Raw genomic sequence first — 17,091 nt, forward strand, 5'->3', positions numbered from 1 at the left:
AACCATTACTTTCCTCTACTAATTGATAATATTTGATAATATTTACAACCCGATTCTAAATCCCACTTCCCCAAATAATGAGAAGTTCCAGGGGCAGTGCTAACTGCTTTTGTTTTGCTTTGGAGAGCACTGGAAACTGAGGATAATTTTGTAATATGTGCTTTGAAGGCAAACAACATACATTTCTAACCAGGCAACAGATCTGCTACTTTACATGAGATTCCTTAAGAGATGCACCTTGCACCCCAAGATGCTTGTAGCTTTCAGGTCAATTTTCTCTCTCCACCCTCTGGTCGAAAACCTGCTTCTTTTGCTCCTTCACATATACTTCTTAATCTAGCATTTGCTAGAAATGAAATGTGTCACCTTCATAGTTCTGATCTCCAGTTATTTCCTGACGATTTTCTCCTGCTGAGGAAACACTTATCAACCTGGATCATTCTGGATCATTAGCATGCAGTCTGCTAAACAAAGGAATGCCGTCTATAATGTGGAGGTTAATTAGACTGAGTTACAAAAGGAAAACAGATAATTTGGTTTAGTTTTTTAAAAAGCAAGTTTTGAATTACTAAGGACTCCTCACCAGGCACAGCAGAAAGCTAAAAAGAAAAAAATCCTTAATAAAGAGCCTTGCATCACATTCAAACTTGCTACAACTATACTAACAGAAACAGATATATTAAGTGTCTTAGGCTGCAAACCTGAGCTTTCTTATTATTGCTTTACTCATACAGTTTAACCATTTAGTGTCAATTTAGCACTTTTCACTGCTGGATTTGAAACGTGTCTCCAATTAACCAGTGAATAAAAAAAATGTTAACTACTTTCCATACAAGTAATTGCCAAAACCACAGATGGCAGGCAGCATGTTAGAACAGACCTTCCCTTTTCCTTCTCACGGGAGGAAACTTCTCTCGTACTGCTGGTGGTGCCTGCTGTGACATGTGTGTGCGCATCATAGGAAAACAAAGAAACAAAAGAAGTCCATGGGCGCTATTCTTCAGAACTATTCCTTCTAGTCGTATGCAAATCTGTGGGAATCAATTACTGTCACAAAATTGTTTTTACGATGCCTTTAAGCCGTATTATAGGGCATCCCTCAGCAAATATATTTGGGCGTTTTACAGTATTAACATAATAGTAGGCAGAAAAGGCAAGTCCTTGCACTGCCCTAAGACCATAGGAGGCAACTCCTAGGGGCTGAGGTCACTTTGGCCCCCCAATAAAAAAATTGAGGCCTCCCTCCCCCCAAATTAATGGGCATTGCCATTCAAATAGTGTTCACCCACTCCGTCTTGTGATCGATTATGCGGGGCTGGGCTTAGCCCCCCCCCAAAAAAAATTATATAAGGCGGCATCCTTTGCCTAGGAGCCTTGCAGTCTAAAATAGCGCTGGGCCCTGATCCTAAGTAGATGGGGGACTTACTCCACAGTGAAGTGGGTCCCACTGAGTTACTTAAAAAGTGTGTGGAGACGTGAAAGGACCTGCTACCATTTCCCTCAGCTTCTAGCGAGCGAGGCAGGGGGGAGATACAGTGGTACCTCAGGTTAAGTACTTAATTCGTTCCGGAGGTCCGTACTTAACCTGAAACTGTTCTGAAGCACCACTTTAGCTAATGGGGCCTCCTGCTGCTGCAGCGCCGCCGGAGCCCGATTTCTGTTCTCATCCTGAAGCAAAGTTCTTAACCTGAAGCCCTATTTCTGGGTTAGCGGAGTCTGTAACCTGAAGCGTATGTAACCTGAGGTACCACTGTAATAAGCAACCCCATCTCTCCCCCCCCCCCCCCCAGCGAAAGCGACACGAGGGGAAAAGCTGCCCCGGGCCCATTCCGTCCGCGGGGAGAAGAGCCAGAGCGTGCTTCCCGCCTGCCTCGGCTGCTCGACGCAGGCGGGCCCGGCGCTTGCGCACTGCGAGGGAGAGCGAGCAAGGCGAGCCGGCGCTGCTGGGCCTGTTTTCTCGGCACAGGCGCCCGCCCGCCTGCTCTCCCGCTTCGGCGCTGCCGCACTCCGGGGCCCGCCTGGGGTGGAATCACCGGGCCGAGTCAGCCCGGCAGCTTCCTCCGTCAGAGGAGAGAAGCGGGGGCGGACGCTGTCGCGCAGGAGGCTGCCGTGAGTCGGGCAGGGCAGGGCGGCCTTGCTGTGTGTGTGTTTTCCCGAGGGGGTCCACGCTGTAGTCTGGGGTGGAGAAGCGGAGGAGAAAGCGGGCTTTCTAGGCTGGTAAGGTGGCCGGCGGGAGAGCGCGGACCTCGGGGTGGAGCGCGGGGCCTGGAAGAGGGGAAGGGGAGGGTCAGCGGAGCCCGACTGCCTGCGGGAGAGAGTTGGGGCTCTCCGGGGCCTCGGTTGGGGTGGGGGGGTCGGGGGCTTCTCTTCAGCCTCCTCGTGACTCACGAAGAGGCGGCGGTGGGCGGAGGGGCAGCGCCGCCAGGAACGAGCCTTTTGGGGTCTGGTGGGGTTTGACAGCTGCCACTCGCCCCTCTTCCCGAGGGGTGCGTGAGGAAAAAGTGGGGTGCTCCACATGCATAGCTGCCGAAACCTCCGGGGGGAACGAACCCTGCTAAATAATATAAATGTGTGTTTTGAATCCAGTCGCAGGCCTTTTAGATGAAAAAACCGTTGTGTTGAGCAAATGCAGGATGGTGTGTTTTCGTGACTAGAACACCAGCAGCCTAAAATAGCTGGAGCCTACATACAGGTAGTTGGGTATATCTAAAGTGAAGACAGTACAGTACTCGGTTAAATATATTTATATTCTTATTTTGTTAATAAGTACCCAGCGCTTACTGAGTGACCTTTGCATCATTGGAAGGGACATCTGAAGGCAGGAGCTTTTCTTTTCTTTTTTACTTCTTAGTGAGCAGTTGGTTAGAAGGCTACCAATACACTTTTCCTCATACAAGTAAGAAACAAGTGATAGCAATGTTACGGTTTATTTATTTGCCACTGTTAGTCCAAAGGTTACCGGAGCTGTGAACTGCATAGTAAATTCAAATTAAATATACATTAAAAGTACAGTAATTCAAAAGAAAATACAGCAAACTCCCAAAATACCCATCTAGATGGGAATGGTAGTTAGCCTTGCTGCAGAAGTACTCCTGACTTCTGTATCGAAATGAAAGCTGAAACTTGAGAGAAGGAGCTTGAAATGAAACTGAGGGCCCAGTTTCACCTCTGTTCAGGGCAATGCTCTGTCAAGGCCCGAAAGAGCTGACCTTACAGAAATTATGCACCCCAGCCTTTTATTCAAATAGGTCCAGTAGTACTCAATGATGCTTACTTCCAAATAAGTGTATCTAGGACTGCAGCTATGCTTCTCCTACATCTGGACGTTTACTAATGTCAAACTCTGCCAGCTTCACCAAAAATGGGGAGGGGGGACAAAAGAGCTACTGTAAAGTTGTTAGGAGACTTGACTTGAGCCCTGTGTCAGAAGGTGCTCACTTTTTAATGCTACCTGTCCAAACACATAGCCTTCAGCCAATGCTTAAAAGGTTGACGTAGATAAACTATATAAGCTCAACTGGTTACTCAGTGGGTCTCATCATATTCTAGTTACAGATAGGTAGCCGTGTTGGTCTGCCATAGTCAAAACAAAAAAATTTTTTTCTGCCAGTAGCACCTTAAAGACCAACTAAGTTAGTTCTTGGTATGAGCTTTCGTGTGCATGCACACTTCTTCAGATCTGAAGAAGTGTGCATGCACACGAAAGCTCATACCAAGAACTAACTTAGTTGGTCTTTAAGGTGCTACTGGCAGAAATTTTTTTTTTGTTTTTTTTGGTTTTTTCATCATATTCTGTAAGGCTTGCTTCCAAGTAAGTGAGCATAATATTGTAGCCACAGTGCTCCCTCATCCAATGATTCTTTTAGCGCAACAGTTCCTGTTAACCTAGAACCACAGAGATAGCAAATCATAGCATTTCTCTTCTCCTTCTCCCCATTAGACATGCTTAAGGTATGTTGAGTTGCAAGTGGGTGTTTTGCAATTTATTTGGTACTAGTCAGAGTTGTTTCATAACTGCAGCTGCCAAGTCAGAGTTACACACCCTTTGAAGGGTTAGTTTGGTAAGCCCCATCCATGGCTTAGAATATAAATCATCTGTGTGTGCCTTTAACCATACCAACTAATTTTCATCTTTGAAATAATTTGAATTTTTAAACTTTTATGGTGATGCAGTAGTTACACATGTGGATCAGGAAATTCTAGCAGACATATACATTAACTCCCTGCTACATTAAGTTGTGAGCTTAATGGAGGTAGGCATAAAGGATATATGTTTTGGAAGGTGCAATAGTTTGAAAATGAAAGTTGTGGTCCTTTTTTAAAAAACCATTTTGGAACTTGGCTTTGCACTGTTTTTCATCCAGAGTTGACAGAAAGTAGCTCTTGTGTGTAAGTTTACCCTCCATATCAATGTGCTCTATGTGGGGCTTCCCTCATGCTTGAAATCGGGAAGCTGCAGTTAGTACAGAATGCTACAGCATGATTGCTGACAGTAGTGACGCCATGTCAGCATGTAATATCTGTGCTTAGAGATCTGCCAATTTGCTGCTGGGCAAAGTGCAAAAAGAGTGGGGCAAAAGATGTGGATAAGCCCCTGGTCTTTAGACATCTGGAGATTTAGATATTGCTAGTGTTCATCCACAGCATTACTGTGCTTCGTATAAGTGATGTAGCAACAATGATTCATACTGTAGGTGCTTCTGGAAAGCTCTAGGTTCATACAGTAAATCTTTTCAGAGTTATTGGGTGTATGACTAAAACAAACCATTATTCACCTAAATAGAAAGAAATACAGTAAAGCTTTGTCGTATTACGCCCCCCCACCCTTTCTAATTCAGGAATTTTTGCTTTTTAATCTTCTAATAATAAAAATGTTTATACAACTATATGGCATGGCAGGACAGCACAGCCCCTGAATTAGTGAGATAATAAATTGGCTTGATATTGCCATTATAGTGTTCATTCTAGTGGATGATAAAGACTTCCTTGTATCTAGTGTTATTTTGATCTGGTTGTTTAGCCTCGTCATTGTTTTATGTCGATTCCTATTGTTTTATGCCAAATCCCATGAAATGGAACAGTATAAATTCAGCAAAAGAACTTAACTATCAAAGGTGAGCACAAAGAGAAGTGTCTTCTTCAGCATATGGTGAAAGCTGTACAGTGAAGACCCTAGATGCACCCCTATGGGAAGGAAGTCCATAATTTAGGGGCCACCACAGAGTAAGCCATCTCCCAAGCTGCCACTTCTCACACTTCTAAGCGTGGCAGAGCTACCAAGAGAGCTCCCTCTGCACATCTTAACACCTGAGAAGATGAGTATCGATAAAGGCTGTCTGTCAGGTATCTAGGAAAATAAATCATAGAAATATGCATAAGCGTGCTGAGAGCTATATAGAGAACTCTCTGGATCTGCTTGAGTAACCTTGTGTTGCTGTGTGCCTGTTTCATTGCACTGAAAGTAGAATAAGCCCTTTTATTTTTTCTGAAGAAGGGCGATATATATTTTCTAGCACATTTTAATCTAATTATTATTTTTGTTGTTTATTAAATTTCACTCCTGCTGTTTCTTTGAAAGGTGCTCAAGGCAGCAATTAACCAAGCAATAAAACAATATAATGAAAATTGAAAGACGTGTTTCAAAACATTTAAAAACAATTAGAAGATCTAAAAAAAGTTAAAGCCAGTCAAATAGCCTCATATCTAATGATTTCAGGGTTGTCAAGAACTGTTTCTTTCAGCCACTATATGCCTGGGTGGACAGGAATGTTTTTCACTTCCTCTTGCATATTAATAATGAAGAAGACAGGCATACCTAACTGGGGAAGGGTATTCCACATATGGGGAACCACCACTAACAGCACCCCCCCCCTGCCAGTTGTAGGGCTTGAATGGTTGATACTGGAGGAAGCGAAGATTTACCATGCTTTTTCAGCTAGGGACTCTCTTTAAATTCTATTTTCAGTGATATTCAAGTGGGGAAAAAAATATGTGATTGGGTTTGGAGAAATGTGAATTCCCATAACTTTTACCTAATTATGTTCTTATAACATAGATTGAATTTGCCGTGATTGGCATGGATGTCTGAAGGCCACTTTTTTACAAGTATGTTCCAGCTCTTGGCAGCACCATCTTGAGTGTCTCGTAAGTGTGGCTGGATTTTGTTAATTATCTTGCGGTTTTCAGTCTAAAGCTGCAATCCTATGCATACCTAGCTAGGAGTAAATCTCATGGAACTCAGTGGGATCTACTTATCAAGTAAAACATACTTAGGATTGGGCTAAATATAATCTTAGGGGTTGACTTAAATGTAAAGACATGGGAGAAAATGTGTAAAAATAGTGGGGAAGAGAGAACTGTTCTTTTCCAAGTCTCAAATGTCCAGAAAATTTAATCTCCATGCTGAATTTGTAGTCAGCACAAAAATTTGTCTTGCACAAAAAAATCCTTTCAGATTTGCCGTTGTGGTGCTTTCTATCCTGCTGTCATTACTGGTTTCATAAATAGTTCTGGTTATGCCTTTTCGCATCTTACTCGCTTGTAGGAGTAACACACAGCAACCACATTTGGCCTGCAAGAAATGTTTGCAATTTTGATATTCAGAGGTCCAAAAATACTAGCTCTAGCAAAATACTTATTTAAAATTAGATGATTAATATTTTAGAGAACATGTATCAGTCGTATTTACATTTTTCTGCCATAGAATTATTCTAATGAGACGTGAAATTCTTAGTGTTTTTATTTGGGCTGATCACAATAATTGAGAGATGAAATTTGTGAATCCTATTATAAATACCAAGTCACCTGTATTCTAGTACTAACTTATTTTCCACTCCATTACAGTGATGCTGGACGTTTGAATGCTGAAGCTGGCAGATCATTGAGAGGGCTGGCAACATGTTATGTTGGGGAAATGCCTCTTTTGGACAGCTTGGATTGGGGGGCATTGATGAAGAAGTTGTCCTAGAACCCAGAAGATGCAACTTTTTCATAAACAAAAAGGTTCGAGATGTAGGCTGTGGACTAAGACACACTGTGTTTGTCTTGGATGATGGGACTGTGTATACATGTGGATGTAATGATTTAGGACAATTAGGACATGAAAAATCCAGGAAACGACCAGGTAAGTTAAAATAGTGCCTGTTAGATAACCGTATTGCTTTAGGTTCTGTATGTGGGTGCCAGTTATACTTGCAGCAGCAGTTGCTTAGATTATGGAAGTGTTTCTAGAATTACTAGAGCTTCAAGGACCTGCTCTTTTTTCCCTTCTGACTTTGGTACCACTGCTATTGCGTGAAAGCCTCTATTTATATGGAACTGAAAATGCAACAAGATATTTCGTTAAGAAATTGTTGGAGATCTGTTTTTTATATTATTTTAAACTGTAGCCCATTCAGAGGCAGTATTTAAAATATTGTTGACTTTTTATTTTTGTCTGAGAAATTATGTATTAACATTAGTTGATCATTAAGTGTGTTATATTTTAAATTCTTAAAGCAGCAGCAGCTTGATTTCAGTGCTTAGAACCACTGAGGTACTTTTTTCTATTTATGCCAATGATACACTAATTGGACTATACATGAAGTAATTTTTGGTAATACAAAGTGGGGCCTCTAGAAATAGTTTTATTGAAAATGCTTTAGTCTACAAAACTGCCTAGTCCTCAGTTGCCACTGTGTCTACCTCATGTGCTGCTGCTGATTGATAGCACTGTAGTGTTCAACTCTGTTCTAAAATAGAATTCACTAGATAGCTACTAAGGTGCAACTACATATGATTCAGGAGATAGAATCTTCCATTTTTATTGGGGCTCCCTGAATCGGATAGGGACCATGGCATTGAGAGACAGCATCCAGTTGTGTCACTTTAGTGATTAAAATTACCTCCCCCACCAAAGCAGTTACTTCAGCCAAGGGTGAAAATATATAGGTAGCATAAGTTTTGTTCTTAAGAGAGGAAGAAAAACTACAATCCTTATTAGGCACAGATTAATAGTGAAATGGTTTCCTACAAGCCAGTGAATTGTGGCTTGTAGCACCTATGACCTCAGGTAAAGGAGATCTGACATGTTTGTAGGAACACATTTTTGCTAGTTCAGTTGTGCAGTCCATCATGGAAATGTTTGGGCAAGAGCGATGTAACATTATGCTGCTTTTTCTCTTGATTACAGAGCAGGTGAGTGCCTTGGATGCTCAAAATATTGTAGCTGTTTCATGTGGAGAAGCCCACACGTTAGCATTAAATGACAGTGGTCAAGTCTATGCTTGGGGTTTTGCTGCAGATGGACAACTTGGCTTGCCTGGAACTGAGGAGTATACCAGAGTGCCCAGGTAAAACTAAGTGATAACATAAGGCTTTTTTGGGGGGGGGGTTTAATAAAAAAAACTTTCATCTTAGAAAAATTGTTCCTTTTGCTTTTGTAAAAAGGGCTTATTGCTTCATCTTTGCATCTTTGTAATTTTTCAAGCTCAAACTAGTATGGCTAGTTTAACAAGTCAACAGTAAACTATTAGTAGTTTATGAATCTGGCTTGTTTAAACTAACCATAGATAATGTTAATCCTAGTTCTGGGTGCAGATGATATGGCAAGCTGGGCTTTACTAAAAGTGAGAGTGGAAGCTTCCAAATGACTCCTGAGCTATGCAGGCAGGAGTGGGTAGCATGTGAGTCCAGCACTTCTGCAGCTCATTTACATCACTGAACCATAATGTTGCATATGGTCATGATGCCACATAATATTTGAAATGATTAAGATGCATTTTCTGTAAGGAAATAAAGCTTTGTGTTTTTATAGCATTTTGTGCAAAGGCTGTTCATTTAATTATGTCTTGTTATTCCTACAGAAACATAAAAAGCTTGTCAGACATCCAAATAGTGCAGGTTGCCTGCGGCTACTATCATTCCCTTGCACTCTCCAAAGGTAATCAATCTCTGGACTGTCTGCTTGTTTTTCTGTATAAATTTAAAATACTCTTACAATGACAATAGAAAAAACCACACTAAACATTTCACATCGTAAAATAGCCAGTGTTTGATAGCTTTGAGAGGACAGAAAGAGTAAACAAGTTTTCAGCTTTGCTCATGTTAAGGAAAGGAAATGTGTGTATTATGAGCATTTATGTTTGCCACTGATCTCCAAATTCTAAAATGTACAGAGATTCCATGCAATACCTGGAACTATTAATATATTGAGAATTGGGCTTTATTTGGAAATGTGTGTGTAGACTTGTTGCCTACCCTACTTCTTTAGCATTTAATTTCAAAAATACCCCTTTCTCTTGGCTGAAAAATTATTGCCACCATTTGAATTCTGTTGTGTATGATAGTGGAGTAATTTTAATTCTTAGAGTGACGTAAATTCCTACAGTTATTCTTCATCTTAAATGTGTGTCTTTTCTTTTCTTCAACAGGTAGTGAAGTCTTTTCCTGGGGACAGAACAAACATGGTCAACTAGGTCTAGGTTATGAATTCAAAAAGCAGACTTCCCCACAACGGATAAAATCTTTGCAAGGGATACCTTTTGCACAAATTACAGCGGGCGGAGCACATAGCTTTGTGCTTACTCTTTCTGGAGCAGTTTTTGGGTGGGGACGCAACAAATTTGGCCAACTTGGTCTTAATGATGAAAATGGTAAGTACACAAAATTTAAAACTATGAACTATATTACTTTCCATTTTAGTTATGATCAGATAATGTGTGCTTATTTTTGTAAAACCAAATTATGCTACTCTGCTGAATTGATGCTCAGAGTGTCTGTGTTAACGGATGAGAAATCCACTGAACTGAAAGTTGCTGAAAGGAACTGTGGATATCATTGCAGTGCAGTACTACAGTAACTTTGAAATGCTTTGCATGCTTTAATTGTAGGAAATAACGGTACTTTCAAAATAGTGAATAAAATACTATATAACTTCCAGGCACTTTGCTATTTGTTGCACTGTAGTGCTTCTCTGAACAACACATACTGTGGAATTATAAACCTCAAAGTGCAACAAAACTATTTGTTACCGTATTTTTTGCCCCATAGGATGCACCGGCCCATAGGACGCACCACGTTTTTTGGGGGGGAAATAAAGAAAAAAAAATTATTTCCCCCCAGGCGCTTGTGGGGCCAGCTGTCTCCGGAGCTTGTGGGGCAGGCAGCGGGGAGAAGCGCTCTTCTCCCCGCCGCCCGCCTGCAGACAAGGTCCAGGGACAGCGGGAAGACGCGCTGCGCCTCCCAGCTGTCCCCGGAGCTTGCGGGGCAGGCAGCGGGGAGAAGCGCTCTTCTCCCTGCCGCCTGCCTGCAGACCAGGTCCGGGGACAGCGGGAAGACGCGCTGCGCCTCCCAGCTGACCCCGGAGCTTGCGGGGCAGGCAGCGGGGAGAAGCGCTCTTCTCCCCGCCGCCTGCCTGCAGACCAGGTCCACGGACAGCGGGAAGACGCGCTGCGCCTCGCAGCTGTCCCCGGAGCTTGCGGGGCAGGCGGCGGGGAGAAGCGCTCTTCTCCCCGCTGCCCGCCTGCAGACCAGGTCCGGGGACAGCAGGAAGATGCGCTGCGCCTCCCAGCTGTCCCCGGAGCTTGCGGGGCAGGCAGCGGGGAGAAGCGCTCTTCTCCCCGCCGCCTGCCTGCAGACCAGGTCCGCGGACAGCGGGAAGATGTGCTGCGCCTCCCCACTGTCCCCGGAGCTTGCGGGGCTGGCGGCGGGGAGAAGCACGCGTCTCCCCGCCGTCAGCCTCCAAACCACATTGGGAGACAGCGGGATGGCGGTGTTCCGCCTCCCTGCTGTCCCCCGACCTTGTGGGGCTGGCGCTGCAGCTCTCCAGGCTTCAGTGAAAGCCTGCATTCGCCCCATAGGACGCACACACATTTCCCCTTCATTTTTGGAGGGGAAAAAGTGCGTCCTATAGGGCGAAAAATACGGTATGTAAAACAATAATAGTTTATAAACTAAATCAGTAGTTTATATATTGTTTTATGTAATTTGTTGCAAAGTGTATATTACACTTCCTGATTTATTACAATTTTCAGATAGATATGTTCCCAATCTTCTAAAGTCACTAAGATCCCAGAAAATTGTTTACATCTCCTGTGGAGAAGATCATACTGCGGCTCTTACAAAGGTACTGTAGTAGAAATACTGTATTTCACACTCTTAACTAATTAGTAGTTTTGATAGCTTTTCACATGCAGGCTGACTGCTTCAGTAGTGAGGGATTCAGCAGTCTGTAGGAGAGAAAACATGTTCATGTCACCAGTTGGTCTGCTTTTTTGTAACCCTGCACTGTTGTCAGGAGTGAATGGTTGCCCAATATTGGGTGTGAACTCCTCCCGCACCAACCCCTTCATCTGAGGGAAGATTCACACATTACAGTTGTACTGAGCCACTAGCTTGGGCAACATCAGTGAACCTGCCAAGATCACATGTTGCATTGGCTTGCTCATACCAGCATTTATATAAGCTCGGGGGGCGGGGGGAGAGCTGCTGAAATGTAATGTATCACTTGCTGCTGACTTGCAGAGGAGGGGAGAAAGAAAGGAGAACTTGTGCTTATTTTCCTTCAGAGCTTTACAAGTTCATGTTTAGAAATATTCCATTGCATTCAGCCTAGCTCTAATAACCATGTGGGCGGCTGCTCCGCTGATGGATGCCATCTCTCTTGCTAGTGCTGAAGCACAGTTTATAGTCTTGTGTGTGTGTTAATTTAATGCAACATACTTGGGTTTATTTACACAGCTGTCATTACATTCAGAATTGGAATATGACATTTACAGTATCTGCAAACAGAAGAATAGTTTAGGTTTTTTGTAAACAAATACTGTTTGCTTTCTCAGTACATAGCATAAAGCTTATATTTAAAAACCTGTGGGATTTAAAATTCAAAATTGAACTCTTGCTTCAGGTAATGTGGAGAAATGCACTTTCTGTTCTCTTGAGCAATTCTTGCTCTGCAGTTGAAGTCATTTTGAAACAAATAAATATGAAAGTGAAAATAGTAGTCCTACTATATTGGGCAGGGCGCAAGGTCCACTAATAGCATTTTACATTATCTTGTTTATCAGTCTGATATTACCACTAACTTAAGATTTTCTTAAATCAACCATGTGTTTTTAAATTGGAACTCAGCTAAAGATTACATGATTTTTTTGCATGGGTATTTTTTGTTACTTGAAATTAAAAATCAATGGTTTTTTTTAAAAAAAGTTAATGTGATTTATTTTTGGCGTACAGGACTGTGGATTTATTTTGTTGTTTATACTCTTACACAGTGAGGATGTTGTGCAGGGACTAAACTATATATCTATGAAGATAAGCATGTTTGTAAAGACAATTTATTTGTTATATGTGTAGGGCAAATATCTAGTGCTTCTCCACAGTTGTAACTATTATTTTTTGTACATAAAAAGTATTCTAACTTCAAATGTTTTTTAGGAAGGTGGGGTGTTTACTTTTGGAGCTGGAGGCTATGGGCAATTAGGTCATAACTCTACTGGCCATGAGATAAACCCAAGAAAAGTTTTTGAACTTATGGGGAGCATTGTCACACAGATTGCTTGTGGAAGGTAAGACCACAGAATGGAATAATTTTATGGGGTGTTTAGCAACTTGAAAAGTGTAAGAAGTAAGTTTACCTCTAGCTGCTGTGGAATTCTCAAAATCTTGTTGGGCACCCCAGTTATGCACCATTATAAAGAAAAGACTGCTGTAAGTTAGATAACACATTAGTTTATGCAGCCCAGTGAATTACTTAATTGGATTGGCATGAAGGCTGTTCTATAGGCACAGTAGCCTTCCATCTCAATGCATTACAAGTTCCATGCGGTTTAGAGGCCGCTCCCTCTTAATACCCTGAACAGAACATTGCAACTGTCTTCTCTTAAGTTACTGGGGATAGATAAGTCACATATAGCATATGTAATATACTACAGCATTCTCAGTTTCTTACTTTTTGAATTTCTATTCTTTCTTTGCACTAGGCAGCACACATCTGCATTTGTCCCTTCCACTGGAAGAATTTATTCTTTTGGTCTTGGAGGCAATGGACAGTTGGGCATGGGATCAACCAGTAACAGGAAAAGTCCTTTCCCAGTGAAAGGAAACTGGCTTCCTTATAATGGAGACATCCCACTAAATTCAGGTAATAATGCTTGCTTTAGTTGTATATATATTTTTGGAGCGTTAGGGGGGAATTATTTTAAGAATAGTTATATTGTGATAATGGGTAAGGGACTGGATTTGTTAGTATTGCATCTATGCCTCATGAGATTTTTGTGTTTACTGTAGAAGCAATAAATGCTGCACCAATATGTTGCAAATTGGAAACAAGGACCCCTAACATATCATAGTAACTGCTGAAAGAACAACCATTGCCAGGACATGGAAACCATTACAGTTATTAACTATGAACCAATGATATAATGCAATTAGGCAATCAGCATTATTGGAAAAGCTGAGAGCAAAATTAAAAGTAGCAAGAAGCCAAAATAAACACGACAGATTTTTGCAGTCTGGTGTGACTTTATTGATTACAGAAATAATGAGACATAATGTAGAACAGCACCCATAGTTTACAGCACAGTCTGGTGTGCGTGAAGTACAAGTTTTATTATTTCCCCCCCTTCCCATAAATTCCTATAAATTCTGATAGTTGTTGATACAATATACCTTTGACTTTTGATCAGTGATCTAAGCAAATACACATAATAGCTAATAATTTTGGTATATACACTGACACAACTTTGTTAATATATTCAGAAATGTGTATCTGTTTATTGTTGTGTTGTTTTACTTTTAACTTTAATTTTATATAATCACAGCATGTTATGCTCTAATGTAAACAAAGATATATCTCAATGCAACCATGGTAAACAGTTTAAAGATGAAAATGAATAAAAATCCTTACCCCGCCCCCCCCCCCAAAATGCACCATTTTCCATACAAGTCAACTCTAGTTTTTCTCTGAATGAACTTGTTGATCTATAAGAGTGCAGAGCAATAACTGTGAATGTGATTCAAAAAGGAAGGTTGCTGTGTGTGGTGTAAAATGCTAGTATGCAGACCTGCTATTGGCAAAAGTTACCTGATGTTCTTGCAAAAGTGGCATCCCTCAATTTCATTCCTACCTAAATAAAAGACAAATTCTTTTCAAGCTTTCTTCTTGCTGTTAACATCATGCTATTTTAATTATAGATCGTGAAGAATATTATTATGTACATAGGATTTTCTCTGGTGGAGACCAAAGCTTTTCACATTACGTTACTCTACAGGTAGTTCATCTCATTTTTGAAATCCATAAGCTGGCTTCTGTGTTTACTCAGTAAAGTGCTTAGAGCTGAATCTGATACCTGGAACTTTGACTTTGTATTAGTGTTGCTTTCCATTTGCTTCACTAGAGTATTCTTTAAAATATAGTGCAACTAGTGTAGCTTCAGTTGTGTATTATTGTGCCTTAAGATAAAACTTTTTTTCCATATCTTAAGTGGTCAATATGCTTTCGGATTTGGTGTTAAAGTATCTGAAACTTGTTATTTGTAAGTTGTTTAGAGAAAATTAAGCTTCATTTTGTTAGCTGATAAAGCAAAACTCACAGTTCCTAAACAAAGCAATCTTTCCTTTTGAGGATTGGTGTGCATACATAATATTTAGAGTTTAGTGACTGAGCCGATCTTTATTTTAAGTTAAGGAAAGCTGTAAACTGGAAGTATGAATTCATAGAAATACAAAGTTTTATTGGAACTGTCTGCATTCTTTAAATATAATTTTATAACCGTTTTAAATTTGATGTATTTTTATCTGCTTTGTTTCATCACAGTATATTTTATGTTTTATTCATCACCCTGGATGAAGTGCAGAATATAATTTTTTCAAGCAAATAAAATAAAAATGCCTTCTATATCACACACAGGATATGAATGTCCATTATGGTGATGTCAGCTTGTTATGTACATCCTGGCTCTCCACCTATGAGGATGGGAAACTTTTGACCCTTCCAAGTGTTGTGGGACTTTAACTCCCATCATCCCTGACCATTGGCTATGATGGTGGGGGCTGGGGGCAGCTGGAGTTCAAAAACACCTAAAGGACCACGTGTTCCCCATCCCTGTTATATCATATTATTAAAAACGGCCCATTCAGCCTTTAATTTAGATGGATGGACCTTGCCCTGAAATGCCCTACTGCAGCAAGGGAAATCTGTGAAGCACTGATGTGCGTGTATTGAACTTAATGAATTAATCTGGGGGTGATAGTTGCATGCAGGAAAGCATGACTACAGCTGGATTGGGGCCATTATGCTGAGCTCCAATTAGCACTCCTGAAAAAAGGGAAATTTTAAAACAATTTCTTTAAAAGCATTTTATATAAATCTTCTCAGATAATATAGAAACCAACCAGCTTCTGTGCATAATGCTTATATGCTACAAGTTCAAAAGCAAAATGTGTGGACTGCTCAAGAGTAAACATGAAATAAAGTTGTATGGTGTAGCAACTCTAAATATAGGGATTCCTGGAAATTAGCCCTAGTTAATAGGGGGGAATATTTCTATGTATAATTTGCCACTCAAAATGTAGGATTTGGAACCTCCAGATGACTTCAGATACCCATGTGCTTCGAAGCAAATCTGGACTGTGAATGAAGGCTTCATTCAGAGGTTGCTGCACTGCTCATCTTCAGGATCAGGGAGGCTCCCTGCAGAGATAGCAAAGTAAGAATGGTGGTTGTTACACTTTTCGGCATATCTTGCAGATAGTGGTGTTGTGTGCTTAACTTTACAGAACCATCCACTTGGCTCCTGCATTTGAATGTATTACTCTTACCTCATGGACGCTCAGCTTAGTTAACATAGGAAGAGCTCTGCTTAAAGGAAAGGATTGCAGTAGGAATGGGAGAGGGAAGGAAACGCACATGACAATGTCCGTTAAATTCACTAAGAAATATGATTGGGCTTTGTAGAAAGTTTCTCTCCTTTTAGTCTTTTCAAGTGTAGTGTATGTTAAGCTATGTTTTCTTGTAACATAGGATGTTTCCTTTCAGTATGGCTATCTGTATGTATTGCTACCTTTATTGGTTGATCTGCCCTTTGCAGAACTGAACTATTTTTTAAATGAAATTGGAATTTTTTTTATAAACGTGTAAGAAGTGAAAAGGTGTCCCCTTAATTCTACTCCTGTACTGTCTTCTAGTGGTCATGATTCCAGTATCTCTCAAGCATATCATAGCTCTATAATGAATTGATAGGTGTCTGACTCTAATAATAAATAGAAATATGTCTTGTGAATTGATGCTTTTCTGTAAACATTGGCTTACATGCTCCATTTCACCTGTTAATATACATACATTCTTAATTTCGATCCAGAGACTCACAAAAACATTTTCAAAAGCAAAATAAAACAGAAATACAGGGAAAGGATTTCAAGGCGGTTACTATGTTTTATCCAGACCATGTAGGTTTCTGTTTCTTATTCTTTCCAAGAGGAACTTAGCCATGGCCAGGATAGTATCATTTGACATATCTCCAAGGAGGTACTTAAGATAGAAGGTTTTGGATTTTGCAGTTTACCAAAAGGGGTTTAATTAATTGATCCCTGGCTTGTTTGAATTGCTCACAGTGTAGTGGGATATGTTTCATAGAGTCAACACCCTGAGAGCATAAGGACAGCCTGTTCTGATAGGGTATACCAGACAGTCTGCCGTTTAGTACTTCTGAAGGGATTACATTTAGTCTGACTTTGGTGAATAATTGGCAATAGTTAGGTTCAGACAGATTCATGAAATACGATGGTAACTGAAAATCATGGCCATAGTGGATTCCAGTTGCAAACGGTCCACAGGTTACATAAGATATAGAATGAAGATCGCTGTATAAAATATCCCATAACCTTTGCCTCAGGGATTTAAGGGCAATGTCATAGCCCAAATGATGTAAAAAGGATGGTGAAAGACCAGTTGATGAGGCTTTTCGGATCATAGTTTTCAACCATGAACTGACAGACTCTTTTTTGGTTAGATGTAAAAGTAAGCCCTTCCCCAGGCCAAATACCAGTATTTCAAGGCAGCCCACCACACTTTAGTGGAGAGTGGACATTGACCTGTTTCCAACAATAGAATTG

The 17,091-nt window shown here is 40.9% G+C and overlaps 1 protein-coding gene across 17 annotated transcripts in view; it reads left to right on the forward strand.

Annotated features, from left to right (window-relative positions):
• Positions 1-1,918: 1,918 nt before the first annotated feature.
• The window catches only part of HERC4 (HECT and RLD domain containing E3 ubiquitin protein ligase 4), a 32,641-nt gene continuing 17,468 nt past the window's right edge, over positions 1,919-17,091 (forward strand). For 2 of the 17 annotated variants that reach the window (XM_083614450.1, XM_083614445.1), the window contains exons 1-12: positions 1,986-2,109; positions 2,587-2,692; positions 6,056-6,144; positions 6,844-7,123; positions 8,171-8,330; positions 8,844-8,920; positions 9,411-9,632; positions 11,013-11,104; positions 12,415-12,545; positions 12,960-13,120; positions 14,173-14,249; positions 15,553-15,686. In XM_083614450.1, coding sequence (XP_083470576.1) covers positions 6,898-7,123; positions 8,171-8,330; positions 8,844-8,920; positions 9,411-9,632; positions 11,013-11,104; positions 12,415-12,545; positions 12,960-13,120; positions 14,173-14,249; positions 15,553-15,686 — 1,280 coding nt within the window. In that variant the 5' untranslated portion in view covers positions 1,986-2,109; positions 2,587-2,692; positions 6,056-6,144; positions 6,844-6,897. Of the gene's footprint in view, positions 2,218-2,586; positions 2,693-2,851; positions 2,897-3,788; positions 5,344-6,055; positions 6,145-6,843; positions 7,124-8,170; positions 8,331-8,843; positions 8,921-9,410; positions 9,633-11,012; positions 11,105-12,414; positions 12,546-12,959; positions 13,121-14,172; positions 14,250-15,552; positions 15,687-17,091 lie in introns of those variants that run through there. The other 15 variants (XM_083614451.1, XM_083614447.1, XM_083614449.1 and 12 more) reach the window with 12 other exon arrangements.

The sequence above is a fragment of the Podarcis filfolensis genome (assembly GCF_964270895.1).
Source record: "Podarcis filfolensis genome assembly, chromosome: 5".
Taxonomy (NCBI): Eukaryota; Metazoa; Chordata; class Lepidosauria; order Squamata; family Lacertidae; genus Podarcis; species Podarcis filfolensis.